Source organism: Lepisma saccharinum, chromosome 25, assembly GCF_977018435.1.
Source record: "Lepisma saccharinum chromosome 25, izLepSacc3.1, whole genome shotgun sequence".
Classification (NCBI taxonomy): domain Eukaryota; kingdom Metazoa; phylum Arthropoda; class Insecta; order Zygentoma; family Lepismatidae; genus Lepisma; species Lepisma saccharinum.
Window position 1 is genome coordinate 16885544 of NC_139253.1, and position 26467 is coordinate 16912010.

General features: G+C 34.7%; 1 protein-coding gene across 2 annotated transcripts; it reads left to right on the forward strand.

The window, feature by feature from the left end:
- The first annotated feature begins 428 nt into the window (after positions 1 to 428).
- On the forward strand, positions 429 to 16510 carry LOC145978524 (uncharacterized). 2 transcript variants are annotated; one of them, XM_083111169.1, is made up of 3 exons: positions 429 to 595; positions 5187 to 5330; positions 15156 to 16510. In XM_083111169.1, exon 3 carries the CDS (start codon positions 15167 to 15169, stop codon positions 16232 to 16234), a length of 1068 nt encoding a protein of 355 aa, XP_082967295.1. In that variant the 5' UTR covers positions 429 to 595; positions 5187 to 5330; positions 15156 to 15166; the 3' UTR covers positions 16235 to 16510. The 2 variants fall into 2 exon arrangements, with proteins under 2 accessions (XP_082967295.1, XP_082967293.1); XM_083111167.1 differs by having other exon boundaries at positions 5187 to 5317.
- The last annotated feature ends 9957 nt before the right edge of the window (positions 16511 to 26467 follow it).

Genomic DNA, 26467 nt, shown 5'->3' on the forward strand with positions numbered 1-26467 from the left:
CGTGTACAATTTGAGATTTATAGAAGTTCGGGAAATGTCTACCACTTGCTTTCCGGAAAATTTCCAGACTTGGTCCGGAAATGGCGAATTTTTCACATCCCGAATGCAGGGAATATCGGGATTTCAAAAATTCCCGTTCCGACCCAAAAAAATCTTACCCTCACACCCCTAATGACAGCGAAGATGCCAGAAAGAAGAGAACTGGCAACGTTGGAGATCTTCCACCTCGCAAAAGTCTGCAACAAGAAATACCCACGATACCGGTAGATATTGGAATGTGCAATTGCTCATTAATATGAGCACTACCACCTACACACCCCTCATGCCAGCGTAAGACGCTGCAAAGAGAACTGGCAACGTTGTAGATCTTCTGCCTCGCGAAATGCATGGATCTCGCGCATGCGTAATTGCGTATTAATACAACCCAATTGTACATGATTACAGACATTTTTATAAGCACACAGAAATAGGGGAGGATTACCATAATTTATGTCGGCTTTGCTTGACAAACACTAGTTCGAAACTGAACATCTGCCTAGATAAAGGACAAAGACGAGATATTCAAAGGAAAATATTAAATTGTCTATCCCTCATTGTGAGTATATTTTATTATTTGTAAGCATCACTTTTCATTTATTAGTTTACATGAGTTTACAATACCGGACCACTCTCCAATTTCTATAAAATTTCGCCTACTTACTAATTTCGATGTCCTGATGACGTATCTGTAGTTCATATTTGGCGGTCACTTGTTAAAACTACATTTACGTGTACAACTTGTAAAATAACCTTGCGATTTACCACGGTGATTGTCCATACACAGCAATTCGGAACCATCTTTCTTTCGCAATTAATTACCTAATGGTCTTCCTTTACGCACAACAATCTTGTTGACGACAGACGAGGAATGCCTACGAGGTTAGGTTAGGCCTGTTAGGTTAGGTTCCATTAGCATAAATACAAAGAAAAATTAATATTTTAGCTAAGAGAACTATACCTTATCTTGCCTGTTGATTTCTTCATGTTGGGAAAATGGCGTCTTCCGTGGAGCTATTGTTCTTATGGTAGGGTTACGTTACGTTAAGAAAACATAGTTTATTTCATTTTTTTCTCGATTTCCATACTTGACCGCCAATTATTACATGCAGATTCGTGATTAGGAGTTCACAATTAGTGAGTAGGCGAAATTTCATAGAAATTGGAGAGTGGTCCGGTATTGTAAACTCGTTCCCTGCGCCCTGCCTTTGTGGCACGATGCTAAATGCACGGGGAACATTTCCTTGGTACTAGCTAGTTTACTATCCTTCGGACAGATTTCTTCATTTCTACAGAAGAAACTACTTACCGTAATAAGTTCCTGTAGTATTGTCTAACATCTGGAAGGTGTTTTGTGTGATGTGGGAATGTTTCATAGCGGAAATTCAACCATTGACGCATAGCCCGACGAACCATTTCCGGTAAGGTTAGGTTAGGTAGGATCACAATAGGTTACAATAGTTAAAAATTGGTTTCGAAAAAAATATGCGTAGCCACACACACCATTCTCGCATAGCCCCACAAACCATTTGCGGAAACGTACGTTCTTCAGTTACAAAAACACTTTTTTTTTTAAAAAAAAAATGATCAAAAAAATGTGAATACACATTAAAAAATGATCCGCGAAGCAGATAGGTAAGTACAAATATCAAAAATTGACGAAACTCGGAAGTTATAGGTGTCCAAAGGATAGTAAAAATTTACCGGTTTTTGGGGCTAACGTCAATGGTTTGTGACGTATTAGCATAATTTCAAATCCGGGCAGGTATTTTCTGGTGAACGAGGTTGCAACACTGCATAAATCGACAAAACACTTCCACAATGTGCCCTGAACCAGTACGCTATCGCCCGCCATAATGTGTTACAGAATCGAAATAACAAGTAACAGTAAGTACTTGTAAATCTAAGAAATAGACATTGAGATGCATTATTTCACTTTAGGAAATGTTCTGCATTCCAAAATAGTACGTTAGCAATGTAAAAAAGTCCGAAATATATGTTTCATAGGTGTTTCCCCCATACTATAATGGTACCCTCATTACTTTAAGGAAGGTTCAAATTTCGTGTGACAATGATTTCCAAAATTCTACGATAATTAGTCTTTGTGCTAGGAGAAATCATGGTAAATATCCGATATCGCCCGAACGGATTTCTTCAAATTTACAGGAGAAACTATTTACTGAAATCAGTTTCCGTAGGATTGTCGAAGTTCTTGGAGGTATTTTCGGTAACAGTTTCATAGATCGGAGACATATTAAAATAGCATATTTTGTGTTTCACATGGTTCGTACTTACCAATTGTGTATTGTGGAACATAGTTCGAGGTGCCATTATGCTTTTTACACGAAAACAAACTCAATTTTTCACATTCCGAGTGTTTTTTTTTTAATTCCTTTCTTCGCTTCCGGAACACATAGTATGGTGGGCACATCTTGACTCACGTTGTGGTTATGCAGTGTTTCAACCTTCTTCACCGAAAAATACCTACTATTGTGTTCGTCACCGGTGGAAATTATACATTATGCACGGGTAGCTGACGGATAGCCCCACAAACCATTTCCAAAAAGGTTAGGTTTGGTTTGGTTTGGTTTGGTTTGGTTGGGTTAGGCAAGCATAGTAAAAAAAAGGGGGTTGAAACACTGACAGGGGCTGACGTCATCAAATGTACGCAGCATCCGGTTGTTGTAGGGCAAGCAAATGAAAGCAATACCAATTGTGCGTCGCTGTGATATTTCTCTTGAAAAATGAATGATTTCCCGGTTAAATATATTCCAGATGAAAGAAAATACCTTGACGAACATTGTAAATCTTTGAAAACCTCATTTCCGTAAGTAGTTTCTTGTGTAAAATTGAAGAAATGTGTCTCCGATGTATGAAACTGTTACCGTATTTTCTTTCGCGGAAACTGAAAACTTTACCAATGCTGCAGAACAAGAAATAATCGCTTTTTAAGTAAGGAACTTGCATTTTCTGTATCATTATGCCGTTGTTTCCATTATGTGTGTGCAGATGGCATGAGCATCAAAAGTCACACGGTCTCGCCATTGTTTCCAAACGTGCCTTTTTTTACGAGATTTTTTTTAACTATGCTTACCTAACCCAACCTAACCTAACCTTGCTGGGAATGGTTCTTGGGGCTATCGTGAATGGTTTGTGGGGCTATCGTGAATAATTTTTGGGGCTATCCGTCAATGGTTTGTGGGGCTATCGTGAATGTTTTTTTTTTTGGGGCTATCCGTCAATGGTTTGTGATTACATAATGAACATGAAAGTAGGTATTTTTTGGTTAAGAAGGTTGAAACACTGCATACCCACTCTAAATCGACAAAACACAAGCAGATGCCCGATGATCCATGACGAGTGCATGCCATATTGTCTGTTACCCAAGCAGAACAAGGAAGACAAATAATGACTCGTAATATGAAAAGTTGACACTATTTTATAGAAAAAGGCATAACCTCACCTTAAAGAATCTTCCGCAATGCTGAATAGGTAAGTATCAATGCTAAAATTAATTAAATAAATGAGTGAGAGGTGCTCGGGTATTATCGGATAATTTCCGAAATTATAAAACAATCGGAACCGTTACCGGTGCAGACAACAAATACACTACTTGACTCCAAATCAATGAACTAGATGACTCGGTGTTGCACCGTGCAACCAACTAGACGCTAAGGTGCAAACAGAGTCAAATCTAGTCAAAAAGTGCAGCCAACTACATGGGGCTATAGAAATATATGGGTAAAAATTTGGTATTCCCCGGACACCTATAACTTCTTCTGTTGACATTCGTACTTACCTATCTGCTTCGCGGAACATTCTTTACGGTGTATTCAAGTTCTTTTAATAAAAGTAATTGCAATTTTTCACATTACGAGTACTTCTTTCTTGTAGTCTTTTCGCTTGCCTGAGACACAATATGGTGCATACACCTTCCTAGATAATCGCACGTCGTGCTTGTGTTTTGCTGATTTTCATTTGTTATGCAATGTTTCAACCTTCAGAACCCAAGAAATACTCATGAAAAAAGCTCATCTGATCTAATTTTTTTAAAAAGTTTTTCACATTGTTTTACGAAGAAAATTGTAATGATTCGTGGGGCTATCCATGAATGATTTTTGGGGCTATCCGTCCCGGAATCGGTGGGAAATTTGAACAAAAAAAATTATTTTCGTTTGAAATTTTTGAGTCCAAATTTCCCACAGATTCCGGGCTCCACCCCTGGGGTAATTGACCTACCACTACCGTGGCCCTGCCTCAGCTCTGGCTACCTGACTTTCTCTATAGAGTCCCTGTTAAAAGCATGTTAGAAATTGGCCGGAGTCACCTGCCCCCAAATGGGCCCTAAACTTTTAAATTTGAAAAAATCTGTTTTCTGTTCAAATCTACACGGAACTCTTTTAAACTGTAACTTCTCACGTCCCTGGACTCTCTTTGAACACGCATATACCCACAGCCCATTCCTTCAAATGAGGAGTAGCTTACATTCACTGCCACATTTTGGACATTCCTTTCCTTTCTTCAAGATCCCATGTTCAATTTAAAAATCCACAGGATGTTCCACACCCGGTACAAATTTCACCACAACACGTCATGTTTCTAACTTTTGTTGCTAACACAGACAGTTTGAAACACTGGATACCCAATGAACATGAACAAAACACAGTCACGATGCGTGATGATGTACGAAAGTGTATGCGCCAAAGGCTATTCTCTGTCAGAGAATTAATTTTCAACAAAGAACATGAATTTTTGCTATCACACAAAACACCTTCCAGATGTTAGACAATGCTACAGGAACTTATTACCATAAGTAGTTTCTTCTGTAAAAATGAAGAAATCTGTCCGGGGAATATCAGATTAGTACCCAAAAGGGTCACATTTTTCTTATAGTGAAACCAACATTTTTCACTTGGTGGTTTATTTTCTTATGTATTTTAAGATATCCATTTCCTATAACCCTATCTATAGCAAAAGTAACCACAAGTAATTGGAGTATCGAAGTCTGACATTTAATATGCAATTTGTAATAAATATCTACTTTTGGGGGTAGGCAAATAACATTTTCATAAATACCTATTATTTACCTACACAGTTTGTAAATACCCATGCTCCAACCCTACTTATGAATTCAATTTTCTCCATCTCAGGTTACAGAGGATGACAGTTTGCCAAAGTTTGTGTGCTATTCGTGTGTAGACAAGCTAGAAGATTTCCAGGATTTCCACAGACTTTCTCAAGGAATACCTGTCGTCTGCAGAAAAGGGGCGCAAGTGTTAAGGTAAAGTGTTAAGGTAAAGATAATTTTATACTTGAACAAATGGTGGCATGTTTAAAAGTAAGTCATACTTCATTTGTTCATGGCGTGGTAATACATAGATGCATTTTTAAAAATTAAAATTTTTACACCTGCTATTACTGAGAATGGAATCATGTATTCTTTTGTGAAGACCTATAGTGAAAGTGGTATGTGGTTTTCTGGGCTCTTGTGTATAAAATTGTTTTTTTATTACTCTATTCTCCTCAATGTTTTGAATAGCAATGCATTTTTGTGGATGTAGGAGGTGACCCTTTCCAAAGACATCCAAATGACAACCTCGCTTACACATAGCAGACTCTGGTCTGCATTGTTGCAGAATAACGAGGCTCTAGCACTTGAACCTCTAGCCTGTAAGTAGATAGCAAAATGTGGCTTCGAGCGCACCTAAATTTAAGGGGCAACTTTTCACCCAAAATCATAAAAAAACAAGAGAAAAATAAAAAAAATATTAAAATTTAATAACAGAACATTAAAAACATCATCCCTTAATTTATTTTTGAGCATTTTTTTCATGTTTTTGTCAAATCAATAATTAAAATTTAAGGGGCAGTTTTTTATCTCAAAAACATAAAAAATTTAGAAATTTTAATAACAAAACATCAAAAAATCATCCCTTAATACATTTTTTCTAAAAATATAGCCCCTTAATAATAATTTTATGCATCCATATTTTCCAGCGCAAATCGATTAAGGGGCAACTTTTTACTCCGAAACTAACAAAAATCAATGTTTTAATCACAAATTTTAGCACATTTAACTAAAAATAATACACCTTAAACTTATAAAAAACATGAGCGCAAATCGTTTAAGGGGTACTTTTTCCTAAAAAAAAAAACAACCTAACTACAATGTTTTAAACACAAAATGAAGCACAGTTTTTAGAAAAACACACCCCTTAATTCACCAATTTATTCCTGGCGCATCTGCAGTTAAGGACTAACAAAAATACAGAAGCTTCTTATGAGGCTTACACGAAGTGCGCGTACCATATCCACCAAAATTTAATATATTTTGCTAATAATAATGCAAAAAACAGCATCACTTTAAATTCCTAAAAAAACATTAGCGCCCTTTATGGGGCTAGCACGAAGTGCGCGCAATTAGATGTGACTAAGGAGCACATTTTTAACAATAAAGATATGATTTTTAGGATAAGCTTTTCACACAAGCCTTAAACTATAAAAGAAAAGAAATAAAGTACAAAAACAAAGAGGTTCGCACGCTTGCATCTCTTCAAACATTTGAGTGCATTTTCGATTAGGGGGCACATTTTTAATAAAAAATATGATTTTTAGGGCTATTGTATTTAACGTTATTTTTCGATCTAGTTTCGGCTACGTTTTAAGATTTTGATTATATAGTTACCTTCAGGTCTATCTTTAAAATTTTATAATACGCTTTTTTGTTATATTATATTATACGTACTATGATTTTTGTTTACATTAAGTACCTATCTACTATTTAACGTCCGCGAAAAAAATTACCCCAACATATTCACATCCTCTATTTATCGCCCGAATTAGTATATTGGTGCCATCTGTAAGTATTCGACGGAACTGCACCAATACTAGCGAACAGAATACTGTGCCTGTCATCTTTAGTAGTATATAATCTCTGATGTAGAGGTTATTTTAGTCGAGTTTTAGTGCAACGTGTTTTAGTAAGTTTTATTATTTTTAAATAATTATTGTAAAATTTATAATTAATTTATTGTAAAAAAGTGAAATCGTTAATAGTAGGGTAAATTTAAGCCGCGTTTACAGTATTTAGCAAATGCTTTACAGCTCTGCTACAAATTCAGAATGAAATTCAATATTATGTTATGAATGTATTTCCTTTTAGTTGGAAACATCGAAGAATCTTTAATTTTGCTTAAAGGAAATGAAAGGCAATGAAGTTTCAAAAAAGAGAATGGTAGAAATACTAGGAAATGCGAAATAAAAAAACCGAATTCATTAAAATATGGTTGAGGTTATTTCTGAAAATATAGCTATTTGCATAAAATCCTAACCCAAACAAACGAGAAAGAGTTAGTTTAGAGCACAGAAAAAGAATATCACTTTGTTTAATTGTGAAAACATGAAATAGTAATTTTACTTTGCAATTGCAGTACCTACGTAATGCCTTATTTTATTAAATTATATAAAAAAAATTGTTACACATTAAAATTACAGAAACAGTCAATTACCAATGATAAAAAAATATTATAAAACCATAGATAACTGTCCATTCGAGAAAACTTTAAATATTAATCATGTTGTACCTGTTTTTGCTATAAAAATAGGATATAATAGGATATAGGAGGTATAAAATTAATTAACAAACTCTGAAGAAAACAACACGTTTTACAATCTATTCGCTTCGTTAAACAAATTGATATATGCTAACGAACGATTAGAAGGACAATAGTGACGATTAGAAGAATGATCATAACGATCGTTTTTGTTAACATTTCAGTTTCATTATCGTCTTGTGTAATAAATTAATATTTTTTCAAATATATTTTTTTTCAATACAGCGAAATAAATGTGTAATTCCTCATTAAAGACAATCAGTAATAAATTCTATATGTATTATGATCTTTAAACAAAGCGATCATTATTTGGAAATGTTGTAACTGATTGATTTTGTTGTAACTGATCTGATATTACATTTAATGATTTTTAAATTTATATGTAAACAATGTTGGAGTTTTTGATTATTGATTTTTAACAATTGATTTGACTAAAGAAACAAACAATGGTCTTTACACAAAATAAATTTGAATGTTCATCATGTTAAGTCATGTTCATCATGTTACGTCATGTTCTTCATGTTAAGTCATGTTCATCATGTTACGTCATGTTCATCATGTTATGTCATGTTCATCATGTTATGTCATGTTCATCATGTTACGTCATGTTCTTCATGTTACGTCATGTTCTTCATGTTAAGTCATGTTCATCATGTTAAGTCATGTTCATCATGTTAAGTCATGTTCATCATGTTACGTCATGTTCATCATGTTACGTCATGTTCATCATGTTACGTCATGTTCATCATGTTACGTCATGTTCATCATGTTACGTCATGTTCTTCATGTTCGTTCCTCATGGTTATCATGTTGACTTCACTAAATCCAAAACGATCAAGAGCTGAATGCTCTAACACCAAATAATAAAGGTGGTACACCAAGAAAAACTATACCGCTATGCCGCTTCAAAATACAATGTAATCTTTTTGGTGGGTGGTACTGCGGTTCACTTGAGTGGTTACTTTTTCATGTACTATGAATAAGACGCCTAATCTTATTAACAGGAAACCATGATAATAGGATTATTTAATGATTCATTACTGAACCGGGGGATTCCTTATCTTTCTCAGAAGCCAAATCTACTTGGACTAATCTGGCGCTTATCGCTTATTCCAAAAAATCTTAATAATTACTATTTCATTAATATTTTTTTTTTAATCCATTTAATATTTAGAATAAAAATGGATGTGACCTAAATATCTTAAGTCATAGTTCAAGTATTATGAAGCTGTAGGCAAGCATATCTATAAAAATGCTCTGCTCTTAGCATCTTTAATGTGCTAGTCAGCTAGTACATGACCATGTGCGCAATTACATTGCTAGCACGTGTCCGTGCGCTAATGTATCTGTACTTCCAGGAATTAGATATCTTTTATCATCTTTCCAACTGAGTGACTTCTTATTTAATTCTTCTGTATAAATTTCATGTTTATGACTCCTAATAACATGCTGTTTATGTAAATATTCTTTTTGATTGAGTAAACAGTTTTTATAATCCTCAAATTGAATTTTTCTTTAATACAGCCTTTTTAATACCTTTCAGTCGTTTGTCTACCTTATCGTCAGTTCTATATGCATACATTTTGCTCCTTAACCCAATAAATTCCAACATTTGTTTTCCGTTGAGCTCATTTTTCATTTTTCCGATTACTTTTTTATTTTTATCTGAATACAGGTAGTGATCTTTAGGATAATCTGAAGTATCGAATAAATCAGAATTATTTTTCATAAACTGATTGTAATCATGGTTTTTAATTTCAAAAATAAAGGAATCAGTATCTGTATATAATAATTTTATATCATCTTCAAATTCATTTTTTAAAACATTATAGTAAAAATCATACATTAGAGCTTTAGATAAATCCAATACTGCTTGGCCTATATAAATCGGTTTATCAAATTTAACAGATGTTTTATAATTATGCACAGCCACCAAATATTTACTAAAAATGGTTCTAGATTTAAAATTGGACTTATTTATTGCTTTCTGGACTTTATCATCATCACAGTGTAATTGAATATTTTGTTGTTTTCTAACTGATTGCATCGATTTGCCAAATACACTATTAGACATTAGTTTCCAAAAATCCTTTTCAAAATCATTCTTTGCTTTCTGTCGCTGTTCAGTATTAAATTTAATATATGGTGCTATAAAGTCTGATTGAGTGAATTTTATCCCTCTGTGGATTTTAGTTATTTTCATTCCTAAGTCTGTATCTAGTTTTAATATTTTGTAGTGAACAACATAATTCTTTTTATCACAGAAGTGGCATAATAATTTAGGAACTTTGCCATTGGGGGATATTACATTCTCTGGCGCAAGTGGAAGATCATTAAATTTATTATGCAATGTCAAATCCTTTGGAAACGATAAATCTACTTCTAAAACAAATCCAGTATCTCCATCAGACTTTAAGTGATAATCTAAATTATTTAGTTCGTCTTCACTCATCCATTTGAAATCTTTTTGAGGTAATTTTTGTGATAATGAATGCCCATATAAATTATTCATATCATTATAATGAATTTGAGTATTTTTATTTGATTTACTAGACGTAGTCGAGCTACTTGCTAGCGCATACCTATTAGAGCATTGACTTATTCCACCCCTAATTCCTTTTTCAAAGAACAGATACATTTCATAATCCATTAATTGTTCTAAAGTAACATTTGTATATTTTAGCATGCAATCCCAAGCAAATCCTGGAGTGGTATAATACCAAACTGGATCTAAACCATAGGAACTATTCAAGGCTAAATCTCTGAAGCTTTCAAACACATCAGCTATTAACAAAACATCTAATTTTAAATATAAATCATGCCACTCACCCAGATTCTTGATTTTAAATTTCCTCCAGACTTTTTGTGCATGATCATATTCGGGCCAACTTATACTTGAGCCTGTAAGGGTTGAATAGAATTTATCTATTGGGGGTAATTGTGTCTCATCGAATCTTTCTAATGAGTTCATATATTCGTAGGGATAAATGCCCTTTCGAGTTACCTTTGATCCTTGCTTTCTGAATAAAGCATCTAAAACATTCTGTGGAAAATATTTTAAAGTTTCTCTTAATTGTTTCGATTCTAAGTTGGATGATAGAGCATCTAAACTGCTTGCTAGGAATCTAAACGAATCTATAAATCTTAATTCAATATAACCACCATCAGCCATTCTTAAAACTTTACTAAATGAAATGTATTTTTCTTCATTGTCTGCAATTAATTTAAGATTACTCTTAATGCCTTTGGCCTGAGCCTCTGCACTGTCCTCTCCCAGGTTTCTGACAAATAGATGACAATCATAAGAACTTAAATTATGGAACAGAATTGGAATAAACAATGGCCGTCTATATTTTAAATTACAATGTCTACAGGCCGCACCTCTGTACTTTGAGCTATAGTGATCGTGTTCTCAGACTTTCTGATTTTGTTTGGTAAACTCTTTTTTGCATAGATAGCATATTTTAGCCTTCATGTGCTCATCCCAATTTAGATCTGTCATAGTTTCATTTTCCTTTAATAGTTTATAGATCCTTTTGGCTTGGACTGTAATCTGTTTTATAAATCTTTTATCAGCATTTTCTCCTCTATAAATTTTTAAAGGATTTGTAATGTTTTCGTAAACACTCTTAATATAAAGTCCATAACTACAAGGAATATGGAGTTGAGTTTTTTGAGTATACGAATTTTCTGGATTTGATTCACAGCTTTGAATTGGTTTTAGAATGGATTCAAAATCGGAATAAATTACATACGGATGCCTCAACATTCTTTGAATATTTTTGAATGATATTTTAGGTTTAATTTCTATTCCATTTTCTATGTTAGATTTAGGCATAACAGGTAAACAGGTTTCATTGTTATTACATATTACTTGATGTTTCTTAACAGCTTCTTCTCTTCTAGAACTATAATTTAAACATCTTCTACAGAAATATTTTTATCTCTATTAATTTCTAATTGATTATTCAATAAACGACTTAAATTTTTAATCCAACAATAATGATTTTCAAAATAAAGTAGATCAATATTTTTATTATATTCTTGTTATGGTATAATGGATAAAATACTTGTTCTTTATCTTCAAACCCAAATACCGTTATGTTAAGTTTATTTAATTTTTCAAATTTAGGAATGTCTTGAATTTTAACTGGAAATTCAATTCCATTAAAATTTAATAAATCTTTGTATTGTGGCCTATCAAGAGTCGCTGATGTGCAGCTCTGTTGCACATAATGTTACCATCTTTGTGGATCTTTTTTTGGTGTTTTTAATGCACATGAAACTGAATATTTAAAACACTTATTATCTTTGTTTTTACTATTAATACAAGCCTGTTTATCCTTAATTAATTTGGGTAAATCTTTGTGATGATCCGCTTAATGGTTTATATTTATTAATATTAATTCTTAAGTTGTTTATTCTGCTTAAAGTCCAACCTGATCCTTTGGCTTCTAATTCATCACATCTGTCTATAAATAGATCTCTTTGTATATCCCAGAAATTAATTAATTAAATCATTTTCTCCTCTTATTATTACATTGGGTAACTGAAACTTATGAACTATTTCTTGTTCTAAATTTTTAAAATCACATTCTAACTCTAAATTAATTTTAATGTTTTTATGCATATCTAAAGCATTTTTAATAAGATTATTTGCTTTATCCTTAATTGAGTTCATATAGTAAGACAAATCAGAATCTCCTTCTTTATTGTTATGTTGATAAGTTAATAACCTACCTTTAAAAGCAACTTCAACTAAAATAAAATCAGGTTCAGGATTATGTTTTGCCTTATGAAGCTGAAGTCTAGTTTCTTTAATATACTTTCCACAAAGCACGGCTTCGCCGTTTGGTGATGTACCAATCACCGCATCACATTTTATTTGTTTGACTCTCTTTTTCTTTTGAGGAGCTATTATACTTTCATCAAAAGGAAATATATCGTTGATTTTCTTATTTTCTTTTTCTCTTTTGATTCTTTTATATTGCTTAATAATTTATTTTATTAAATCAGATTTTTTATATCTTGTAATGTATTTTATTTTTAGTTCTTTAGCAATATTATATAACTCTGGTAGTTTAAGTTTATTTAAACGTTGTTCCATTTTAAGACAACCAATTTATTATAAAAAAAATTATTCAATAAACACCTATTCCCCTTTTGTGTAAATTTGATTGCAGGTGTCTTTTATAGTGTGTTTTAGTATAATATTTACCACATTCACATAGCAAACGCTCACAATTTGTGTAGATTTTACATTGTTTACATCTTCGATCAGTATGTTTGCAGTTGTAAAATTCATCTGGATGTTTAAATAGTAAACAAACAGAACATCGAATGTCATCCATTTATTTAGGAAAAGATATTTTCAATAAACCCATTTTGGCTAAAGTTTTAATTTTATTCTCATGTTCTTTAAATTGAGCATTCATATTTCTAATTATTATTCTTTCTAACTCATTTTTTGCAGAATCTTCGGATCTGTATAAACCTTGCACTCTTCTTTGAAATTCAGCGATCTGTATTGAATCAACTTGATTCATTTATTTATACCCAATATTTTTTCAATTTAGAAAATTGGGCTAAGCCACAAAGTGTTCGAAGGACTTAGTAAAGTGCGCGCGCATTATAATTATAAATAAAATAATTATAATAAAAACAAGAATAACAATAAATACTCTAAGGTTTATTTAAGTTTGAAGTTTTAGGCAAATCATCTTTGCTGATCAAAGACGAACTCTTAACATTTTTTATTGCTTTGTTTCTGTAAATAATGATTTCCTTCATTGGATGCTTTTACATAAGCTCTGCTTACTTTATTTTTATAATCTTCAGGAATAGAAATTCTTTTAAATTTTTTATCTAATTCTTCTTCATCTACATCAATTTCATTCATTAATTGAACACATTCGTCTGGTTTAAGTGTTTTACTTTCTCTTAAAGTTAATGACAGTGATATGCCTGGAATACTAACTTTTGCTTCTTTTTGTTTCTCGTTGTACTTCTTTGCTAGAGCATTATGTTCATCACGTTCTTTTTGGTATGCCTCTTCTAATTTATTAATTATATCCTTATACTTTTTATTCTTTTGAATTGAAGCACTTAACATTATCCCTTTACAATCTGATTCACACATTTTGGAAAATAAAATAACAAATAATGAACGGAAGTGTTGTTTTTGTTCGTCTGTAACATCTAAACTATCTATTTTATCAATTAATTCGTTCATCAAATCAATATATTGTTTCGCCGTTTTAGTAGTCAACTTATTATTACTAAACGCTAAAATATCATTAAAATTGATTTTAGATAAATCTTGAACACTTTTAACTGTGTCATGAAATGTTTTTAGAGTTATTTGGTTTGCCATTTAGTAAGATATTTTTTTTTATTTTTCCTTTTACCGATTACCAGTTACTATTCCTATAGCTGTTCCTATTACCTTGCCAATTACTATTCCTATTACCGTTCCGATTTCCTTACCTTTTGCTTTTCTGTTTACCTAATTCCTTTCCAATTACCTTTCTGTTTACGCATTGCCTTACCAATTACCTTTTTTTTTAAAATAAATAAATGGATTCTACACAAATAGTCAAGTATTTAAAGCAGTGGGACTTTCAAAACAGAAGTAAAAAAGAATTTGCTGAAACATATAAAATTAGTGTAAAAACAATTGATAATTATATTAAAAAGCATAATATATCTTATGAGAAACACATATTTGGTATTATTATTCCAAGAGATAAATTGGGAAGATATTTATTAAATGGTATTTTAAACGAACATCCGAAGAAAACACAAATTAATAAAGATTGTAATACAACAAAGGAAGAATTAAAATTATTTGGTAGTGTTGTTACTCAAAACCTGAATGGAGTTTCAAAATCCACCAACAAACAAAGGCTAACTTATCCAGAGAAAGTAAAACGGCTTGAAGCAGCTTTGAAATAAAAAAATCTTCAATAATTTACAATACTCTACCATGAAAAAATTAATAATAAATAAAAAAAACACGACCAAGCCAATTACACCTGACGAATTTATTAAACTTTTAACATCTTTACATCTTATAATTTTTTATCTAACTCTATTAATTCCCTGTTCGAAGAACAGATATAAAGTTAATTCTAAAACTGTAGTAAAATATTTAAAAGGTAATAATATATCCTATAATCAAAAAGGAGTTGTTAATTTACCACCCCGAGATAATTATGGATGATTTACTTTAAATTTACAAACACCCCTTGGGGTGGAAACAAGGTGTGCAGTCAAAAAAGCTGAAACTATTAAAAAAGAAGTTAAATTTCAAGAGCAGCTGAAAAACTGTCGATCATTAAAAGATTTGAATAGTCTTTAATTAGTTTAAATATTCAATTGCATAGTTACGACTTCTCATTGTAATTTCGTTATTATTCTTTGGTGCATTAATTTTTCTATCTTATGAGGAAGATCTGTAGATATTATTTGATATTTGTGAATCAGTAAGAGTTTGTTTCTTTGCAGATTTGTGAATTATGGGGTACTATGATACAGTAAGGAGGTACATTGCAAATTGCAATGGTAATCCTGATGAACTGGTCAACTTAGATGATGCACTGATGACATCTCCCAAAACACCTCTGGAAGAAACAAGGATTGTTAAAATGGGTGAGGTGTTCAATGAAACAGTCTTCAAGGACTGCATCATCTCAAATATCTATCAGCAGCATCAGATTACTCAAGCAGACCTCAAGTTTAGTACATGGTTGAAAATATTGGAATTTCTAGACCAGGACTTCCAAAATGGCTCAGTCACACTTCAAATTTACCTTCAGGTTTTCCTTCATTTCAGTAAAATATCCATAAAGGAAGACATTCTTGACAAGAGCAAGTATTATAATGAATTGTTGAAAATATTCGTAACTCCTACTGTGAAACCCTTAAGCATCCACACTACAATAACAGAAATGTCAGGAGATGATGCTTCATCACTTAAACAGAGACTGTGTTCAAAGCCAGTCATACAGGCAATACTGCAGAATATTACTTCCTTGAAGACCTCAGACACAATGCCGACTGTCAATATTGAGGTGATCGTTCGTATAATCACTTCTGGAACCATATATCAAGTACTATTTTTTGAACCCTTCCAACCTCTGAGAGGTGCGTGTCTTAAAGATGGTATACTCATCTGCTTGAACAATATTGCTGGGATTACCAATACCCCCAATTATTTTGCTGATCTGTTGACCTTAGCGATACATGAATTTTCCCATCATATTGCCCGCATACTTTTCAATGATTTTAATTTTTCAAGTCCTTGGACTTTGAGGACCACCAATGAGGCACGATTTGACTTCAGGCGTTCACAGCCATTGGAAACTGGAAGGAACACTGAGCTGATATTATTTGACGGCATACAGCCCGATTGGTTCATCTCTTTGGAGGAGGCAGCCTCTACATTTCTGGAACGTATCGATTCGAACGTCTGCTCACTACCAATAATTATGATGAAGGATCACGATAGATTAGGATTGGTTGAGCGAAAACCATCCTCATTTTTTGGGATAGACATTAAGTCAGAATATAATCTTATGTGTTAATTTCATTTGTATTTCTTATGGATACCAGCAAGAAGAATTTACATCACAAATAATAGAACATTTAGGCCTACCATTTTGTCTTTTCTGTATCTTCTATTTCATGCAACCCAGCTTCTTTGTTATTTCTCCCCATTAATTGTTTCTTTTTGTTAAAAATAATGTTAATTATAATTATATCTGTTAGGTAAAACAAGTACTATAAGAAAAATTGTTAAAATACATGTAAATTTATTTACTTTGATTATAAATGGAGTAAAATAAAAAAGTAGATTATAATCCTGCTTTTATTTCATGTGTAGTATAGGATACCTACTGCTTTGATTTTATCCATTGAGAAGAAGTGTCGCAATCTTTATTGAAATATCGTTGACTAGGAAGAGAAAACAGCTCAAAATTTTCAGCCCGCAACTTAATTAAATAGTAAAATTATGTAGTTCAATTCGAAAGTAAAGAAAGATACGTGAAACAGTATTTTGTTGAGAACTTGGCGATTTCGGATTTTATTTCGCGTTCCACAATGGAGATGCTGTGATTTAGATACAGCTTGACAGTATTCACAACAACTGATTTTAATAACGAATTTCTCAATGTTTTTAAACAATCGTTTTTACGTTCGATTTAGGTAAAGTCGTTTTTACGTTATTTCATTTTGACAGTTGGCAACTATGCTTGATGAAGATGGCTGCCTCCTTGTTTACGCTGACAGAAAGGTTGCTTTTTTAGGTTAAAAATAAATATTTAAATAATGCGAAGAACAGCATTTTATTTCACAAGGTAAGGAAGGTATAAATTATACAGTTTTATTCACGGGATAGTTACATTTTCCTTGTTTAAAAAAAGATTTGCTCACAGAGGTGAGTCAGTCATTCAGCACTCTTGTTTACATTTATCTTTATCAGCTGGGAGTGGTAGTAATGCATTCTGCTGATAACAACTTTCCTTTTGATTCATAGCGACCACAAAAAGTGGAAAAACATTTTTGAGAAATTATTTTGTACACACCTAATCACCATGCACTACACACAGTATTGACACGGTTTATAAAGTGTGTCGGTATGTTATCGCTTTAAGTATCGCTACGCTTTTTAACTTAGAAAATTTTCATGGATCAGCAACAATCTACCAGCCGAATTAATGAAGAGGCAAACAAGGAGGTTTTAAATTCCTTTCCTCAACCACCTTTAACTATGATGTATCTGCTAGAGACACTGAAATTGGAAAGCTAAAAACGAAAAACCGAAAGTTGGGGATAAAAAATCGAAATTTAAAAAAAAAAATCAAAAACAAAACTGTTGAGTTGAGAGATGTGTTAATAAAGTTAAAAGAAAACAAGGCTAAGATATTATCACTGCAGGACATTACTACCGATTCTTCCCAAGAAGTCATTTTATTTAAACAAGAAAATAATACTCTGTATTCTTTGGTATTTTTTGTTGTTTTAGCTTAAAAAGTTAGCCCTTAATCGCAGTGAAGTTGGCCTCTGTTCAAGACCTTCGGTCGTCTGCTTGCTGACCCATTGATGCTGTTTTTGCATTATTATTAACAAAATATATTAAATTTTGGTGGGTATGGTAGGCGCACTTCGTGCTAAGCCTCATAAGAAGCTTCTGTATTTTTGTTAGTCCATAACTGGAGATGCGCCAGGAATAAATTGGTGAATTAAGGGGTGTGTTTTTCTAAAAACTGTGCTTCATTTTGTGTTTAAAACATTGTAGTTAGGTTGTTTTTTTTTTTTAGGAAAAAGTACCCCTTAAACGATTTGCGCTCATGTTTTTTATAAGTTTAAGGGGTATTATTTTTAGTTAAATGTGCTAAAATTTGTGATTAAAACATTGATTTTTGTTAGTTTTGGAGTAAAAAGTTGCCCCTTAATCGATTTGCGCTGGAAAATATGGATGCATAAAATTATTATTAAGGGGCTATATTTTTAGAAAAAATGTATTAAGGGATGATTTTTTGATGTTTTGTTATTAAAATTTCTAAATTTTTTATGTTTTTGAGATAAAAAACTGCCCCTTAAATTTTAATTATTGATTTGACAAAAACATGAAAAAAATGCTCAAAAATAAATTAAGGGATGATGTTTTTAATGTTTTGTTATTAAATTTTAATAATTTTTTTATTTTTCTCTTGTTGTTTTATGATTTTGGGTGAAAAGTTGCCCCCTTAAATTTAGGTGCGCTCGAAGCCACATTTTGCTATCTACTCCTGTATAATCCTCTGTAGGAATTGTGCAGTGTCGTCCATGTGTATTTGCGATGTTCTTCATCCACTTCATCGTATCACCATTCATCCTCATCTTTGCAATTAACCAAAAGTGGCAGAAACCTGAAGTAAAATAAATCAAATCTTTCATTCATTCATTTTTGTACGCAACATGGACATCATTGTAAACTATTTGAAATTACATTCAGAATGAAATATACCTAGTCATATCATAAATTCTTTTACAAAGTTAGTAATGAACTACAGGCACAGTAAGCAAGCTAAAGTATTAATATTTGGATGTTACAAAGGTACAAGTCTTGTCAACACAGAGCACCAATCACTGTTCAAAATGGCCACCTCTGGCCTTCACACAGGCCCGAAGTTTCCGAGGACAGTCATCGATCACAGCATGTATGGTCTCGAGGGTAAAGTCCACCACTGTCTTACAAGAGAACGCTTCAGACTTGCAAGGTTTGGATGCCTCTTCCTACAGACCATGCCCACCAAAACGGACTACAACCTGTAGTCCAATGGGCTGAGGTCGGGGCTGCTGGAGGGCCAATCAGCCGGAGCAATGAAATCAGGCACATTCCTCTGAAGCCACTCCTGTGTGGTCTTTGCCTTGTTGGTCGGTGCGGAGTCCTGCTGGAAGCTCCACGGCTGATTGTTGAACATGGTGTGGGTCAACGATTTCACAAGTGGCTCCAACACTGTGGCTTCGTACATTTTTGCAGATGTTTTCACACCATGTTCACAAAAGTGGAGGTCATTTGTTGTGCCATCGTACAAAACCCACTCCCAAACCATCACTGAGGCAGGATGATGGCCTCTGAGGATCCGTGGTGTGTTTTCACGAGCTTCCTGGGATGTCGAGGCATAAGCACGGTCGTTTTGACAATTGTAAGAACTTCAATCATGAAGATTTTTTTGTCCGTGAAAAGGATCCTCCTGTGGCCACCATTTGTGTAACGCTGAAGGAGTACACAATGAACCACAGAAGTTATTAACCAATGAATGTGTCAACCAGCCCATGCTCTTTCTTATCCTATTAACACATCTATTATTTGAATAGCTGGCCCCCGTGGCAGAGTGGTTAGCACATCGGCCTAGGCCTAGGCATCGGCATCAATGTCATCATATCATCATTCATCCCCATCTTCGCAATCAGCCACAGGAAAGTGAAGTAAAATAAATCAGATCAATCACTTATTAAATGGATGTTTTTGAACCTGCAAATGTATTTTCGACTAGCCATTTTTATTGAGATTTCTGCAGTGCCAGAGAAAGTTGTCTATTGTGAAATATGCGAGGATCATTTTAAAGAAAGTTATTACATGCTCATAACTGACTACTTATATTATTGTGGAGGATGAAATTACTGCATAGTCTTTGGCCAAATGTAGCACATATTGCCAAAAGTTCTGGCAATAATATCATGCTGTCAGCACAAACATTTTTTGTAGGGATGGGACAGATTAATTGGTACACTATTGGTATTGGCCAATATAGGCATATCGGTTTATCGATAAAATTACTGATAATTTTACTGCATCCAATGTATCTATAAATATCTAATAATGTATTGCAATATTCTGCCATTTTGTTATAGTTTTTATGGGATATAAACATACAATCTCCATACTTTTGTTGAAAGTAAATCTCTAAATATGCAGCTTCTTTTGGATTGCAGTCGTGTGGTAACACACACTTATTAACCTTTTGCTGCCCAAGCGTCTCGATCGAGATACCCAAAAGTAACCCTCACGGGACCAAGCATCTCGATCGAGACGCTGTGTCAAGGTCGTAGTTTTTACGTTATAACTTTTCTATTTTTGACTAGAATTTCGATTTTATTTTTTTTATATTGTTCCTAACACATGTATTTAACAGAAATGTTTTTTTGCATTTTTTTTTGTCTTCATGAAAATGGAGGGAGAAAGGCGGGAAAAGGGACTTCTCTTTGCCTCTCTTTTCAAGGTCAATTTTTTGCCGACACAGGAAGACCGGCTTTGTTGTTCTAAAGCACTCCCTCCAGCTAAGTGCATTCGAAGGAAGCTTGTTTATCAGTATCCAATGTCAAAATGAAAGTTTTCTGAGAGGGCGAAGCAATGGGTGGGGGGAGGGGGGAGACTGGTTGTAGAATCTGCATTGTGAGAATGGAATTTCGAAGCGCGCTGAAGGAAACCTTTGTTTTTTTTTAGCACAAGTGTCCACAAGTGGAAACAGGGGTTACCCAGCATTGTCTAAAAATAGAATTTCAAGCAGCTGCAAGAATTGGCGCTCATTTGTCACTACGTTCTAGCTTTTCGTCCGTGAATGTTGTGTGTAGGTGTCGTTTTGTGCCCAAGTGCGAGGACATTTTTTGGGTGAAGTGACAATTTTTTAAAATAATTTTTGGGGGCTTTCTCCCTTCCCCCTCCATATATACACACCAAATTTGCATAAATTTTGCATTTTGTGCATTTTGGCATTTTTTTCGGGGCAGGGCGGGGGGAAACCCCATTTTTTAAAGAAAAAGTATTTTCAGGGGATTTCCCCCCTTTCCCCCTCCATATATACGCCGACTGTGTATAAATTATATATCGTCTAAATCTGTGATTCATTCTGCGTACAACGGTATATCTTTCATATCTCTAGGGCATTTAGTTTCTGATCTATAGTCATTTCAAGGTACCGCTGCATTTTGAAGCTTGAATCAGTGGCGTCCCTACCATTCCTTTTGGGGGTACAACTCAAGTTACATTGGTCATACGACAATGATGCAAATATTTTTCTGTTTGTTACATGCCAGCGATAATTTCTATGTTCATTTTGAACTTTTCATATCCTTTTTTTCGGGGGGCGGGGGAGCGAAACTCCATTTTTTAAAAAAAAAAGTATTTTCAGGGGATTTCCCCCCTTTCCCCCTCCATATATACGCCGAATGTGCATAAATTATATATCGTCTAAATCTGTTATTCATTCTGCGTACAACGGTATATCTTTCATATCTCTAGGGCATTTAGTTTCTGATCTATAGTCATTTCAAGGTACCGCTGCATTTTGAAGCTTGAATCAGTGGCGTCCCGACCAGGGGCGGCCGCTCATAAGGACGATACGGACGCCGCACTGCCGTGTGTAATCACAAGTAAACAAACATTACTTTAACATTTATATATTATATTTTACATTGTCTGAATTACAAATATTCCGTTGCTTATAGATCGTTGGTTAGTCGGTTCTGTATTCATTCTTCCGCGACAATTGCGAAGTTTGCAGGCCACCGTGCGGGGGAATACGGAACTTCGAGAGAAATCTGGCAGGGCGGCGTCCTCCCACCTTACGAGACGTAGAGCATTTTCAGGCGCTGCCGCGAGGGGTAAGAGGCGAGGGAACTGGCGGAATAACACGCGCGGGATCTGTGGCTGGGAATGGGCTGGGAGGACGGAGGGTTTGTCGTCCGAAACCAACCCCCTAGGCGAAACTGGCCCTCTCTCCGGAGAACGGTAAACAATGAAGAGTTGCCAGAAGCAATGAAGTTAACGTAAGAAAGAAAATTACCAACCGTCGAAAGAAATCATTCTGTATTCCATAGAGCAATAAATAATGCAATTTCCAATGAGGAAAGAAAATATCGGTAACTGAAAAAGTACAGACAGGTGCTTGATATTTGTTATTTACCGTCGCTTTCTGCTACTTTTCGGTAATCACGACGATGAGGATAAGTGATAATTAAATGATGGAAGAGCACTCACAAAGAACACCCATGTCCAGGCCGGGATTCGAACCCAGGATCCATGGCTTTTTATAGCCACGGAAGTCGGCTACAGCTTCGTGTTACTCACAAAATTAGATTTAATTACATGTTTTGAAAAAACCCTGATAGTGTGACAAAGTTTCACAATTTCTTTTCAAGCCGGCTGTTAAATAAATTAGAAACTAGTCATCTAAACTCACCAAGAGCCGCTACAGGAACCTGTGTACTACGAATTTCTGAAAATTTGGCAAAATTGTCTGGCAACCCCGAGGCAATAAAATGACTGCATGGGAAGACGATAGCATTGACACTTGTTGCAAAGAGAATACTCGATTCTCTTTGCTTGTTGTTTCTTCGTTTTCCATGGAAAAGTGAAGCTTTTTCGGTAGTGTGCTGTAGTTGTGCGTTTGTTGCGATGAGCGATGTGGAGAAGTTGTTGGTGCGAAGTTTTTCTACCAGAAGTCTAGATGAATAAAATAAACATAAAAAACCTAGGCCGGCCTAGACTGAATTTGAATCTAGAACAAGCATGCCTGAAGAAGATTTCTGGTAAGTTTGAAGTTTTTACTGTAGAGCTTGAGCTTCTGGTAACGCAGATATCACCTTTGCAGTGAGATATTTACTTTGCTGCCCTATTTCATATATCAATTAGTCATGTTGGACAGGAAACGTTTTTTGTGTAACATTTTTACTAGAAATTTCCACGTTCAATGCACGTAAATATTCGTCATTGTGCTTATCAATTTTCCCCTCTGTTAAGTTAAAAAACAAACAACTAAATCTGTTAGAACTCTATTTCTTCTTCCATCTTTCGTAATCTTCGCATTACTGTTAAATAATTATTAATTTATCATAATATGTACAAACGTGCAAAGCATGATATTCGGTAAAGACGAATATATCAATTTCTTATCATGTTGGCTGTTATATACGAAATTAATCAATTAAACTCACAGTACAAGTAGAGCAAATTTATGAGCTGTCGCCCCTCCACTTTGGTTCACCACGAGCCGCCACTGGACCCGACCATTCCTTTTGGGGTTACAACTCTAGTTACATTGGTCATACGACAATGATGCAAATATTTTTCTGTTCCTTACATGCCAGCGATAATTTCTATGTGCATTTTGAACTTTTCATATCCTTTTTTTCGGGGGCAGGGGGGCGAAACCCCATTTTTTAAAGAAAAAGTATTTTCAGGGGATTTCCCCCCCTTTCCCCCTCCATATATACGCCGACTGTGTATAAATTATATATCGTCTAAATCTGTGATTCATTCTGCGTACAACGGTATATCTTTCATATCTCCAGGGCATTTAGTTTCTGTGCTATAGTCATTTCAAGGTACCGCTGCATTTTGAAGCTTGAATCAGTGGCGTCCCGACCATTCCTTTTGATGTTACAACTCAAGTTACATTGGTCATACGACAATGATGCAAATATTTTTCTGTTCCTTACATGCCAGCGATAATTTCTATGTGCATTTTGAAGTTTTCATATCCTTTTTTTCGGGGGCAGGGGGCGAAACCCCCTTTTTTTTAAAAAAAAGTATTTTCAGGGGATTTCCCCCCTTTCCCCTTCCATATATACGCCGACTGTGTATAAGTTATATATTGTCTAAATCTGTGATTCATTCTGCGTACAACGGTATATCTTTCATATCTCCAGGGCATTTAGTTTCTGAGCTATAGTCATTTCAAGGTACCGCTGCATTTTGAAGCTTGAATCAGTGGCGTGCCGACAATTCCTTTTGGGGGTATAACTCAAGTTACATTGGTCACATGATAATAATGCAAATATTTTTGTGTTCCTTACATGTTAGCGATCATTTCCATATGCATGTCGACACTGTCATGTACTGTTTGCTTGAGGGGAGAGAGGGGGGAACAACATTTTTTTCCCGAAATTTTGGAATTTTGAGATTTAGCCCCCTCCCCCCGCCACATATACGCCGAATTTGCAAAAATTTCATATAGTCTGAATCTCTTGTTCATTCCGCGTACAACGGTATATCACTCATCTCTCTAGGGCAATTAGCTTCCGATGTACACTCATTTAATTGAAACTCTGCATTTTGCTCAAAATCGGCTTGGGCAACCGAGGCTTACTTCTGAAAAAGGCCTTGGGCAGCAAAAGGTTAAGGAGATGAATGAAGTATTTAGATTCTTCAAGGATCATTTAGAATTTTATATGGGATCAGTCGAACATTGGTTATCGGTATTGGTAAATTTCATATCGACTCATCCCTAATTTTTCTATATATGACTGAAGTACCAGCCTATGATGTGCACTATGTCATTGATGTCACTGTAGTGGATCTTCTAGCACTTCCGAACCTCATTACTCAACCAGTGGGCCCACTAAATTTGCACCATGACACCTTGGGCTATGGTGCAGCACAATCGGATGTCTACCAAGAAGTTTTGTCATTTCTGACATATCCAGAAAGTTACTGTAATACCCACTGTTCACAGTGACAAAGGAGAATGACCTTGTAGTTGTAGGCAACAAGATGCACCACCTAAATGTTGCTGGGTGCTTGTCAGAACTTTCACAGTGTTGGCAAATTAGTGTGGCGAACCAATGTTGGATATCGAAGTGCTTCATCCCCACAAGCCTGCACAAGTCCTTTGTGACACTTTGCAGCATTTCTTCCACATACAATTTGAATTTTGATGTACAGATTTAGTTCTTTTCATTTGAACATTATTTAAGAGTGCACTACTCAGTAAGGCTACAGTCAGCATATTGCTGTCACCACATGTCACTCTGAGGAAATTTGACATGTCATGTGTAGAGGCAGGTATAAAGTCATTTTCGGATTCCGTGATTCATTGTTGCTACCAGTGGTAAGTTGTGGGCATTTTGTTAATCACTTTTTTTAAGTGCTCTCTTGTTTTTTGTTACGTTAAGGCTTGATTCACATCTACGCTCAAGCAACACTCAGGTCACTCTCCCGTAACGCTCTGCTCACAGCCATGGGTGGTCCCTCTGATAAAACATCAATATTCACAAAATTATTCGAACGGACTGTGTAAAACATTGTAATACTCCAAAAACTGAACCTGCTTTGCAACACAAGGAAAATGCCTCATTAAGCAATCAATGTGCCGTTCTTAAGTTGATAAGTTCAGCATGGGACTATATTTTCAATAATGCTGATGGAATAATTCAACAATGTTCGTTAAATGACAATGGCTCCTTACCACAAGATTATAATTATTCTTTCGTTGCTTGTGTAACCACACATGTATGTTTTCCAGTGACTTATTGCAAGGGTTGGTAGGGCCCCCTTGATGGCGCAGTTGTAGAGTCCTCGCATTGTAATCAAGGGGTGGAGGCACATAGTGGTTCGGATTCCACTTTAAACTGTGGGTCCAGTCCTGATTAGCTTTACTGTGCATAAAGTGGATTTGAAACAACAAATCAAAATTAAAAAATAAAATTATTGCAATGGTTGGCTATTGTACTTGACCCAATAAAATAAACTTATTGCGTGAGGCAGATTCACGTGAACCAAAAATAGCCCCCAAAAATTAATTTACCTCAAAATGACAAAACGGTATTTACTTGTGTAAATTTTTGATTCATCGAAAAGTTTGATAAGGAGTTAAATAGTATAAAGGTAAAAGTTATTTGTTGCAAATAATACTACTTGCCCGGAGATCTGATAATCTACATAGGCATCACGCCAGCATTATACTTATTTTAGCATGTGTTGGGCTCTGATTCGGGACTGGTTGTAACTGTTTGCATATATGCAGTTTACTGCCACACAAGCGGTCATTCGTCAATCTGGTCACAAACTACACAAGCTGGAAACATTGTTAGGATGCAATGGCGACACCAACCCTGCCTGTTTATGACCTGCGAGGGGTGGAAATGCCACTCCCTCAAAATTTCTAGAAACATCGAAGTGCTCGGTTCCTACACTGACATCCACTATAGGCAACATCTGCTGCCTAATAGGTATAACTTGACAAGTTTAAAAACAAGATGCTGCAATCCATTGTTTGCGCACCTCACATCACATTTCCCCACTCCATTGTCTGCGGCGACGTTCATTCGCAGTGTTGCAAACTGGAGGGAGCTGAAACCTCTGAAAATTTTCAACGAAATTTGAATGTGAAAGGCATGAATTAGTATCCCGTCACCTACGCTACCTATTGATTTCGCTAAATTCTAAATACATTTTGATATTTTCCCTTTAAACCTTAAATGAATGAAGTTATATTAGGGATATTTCTTACCAGCATAAGAAATGTATGAAATAAAACGATAGAAAAATG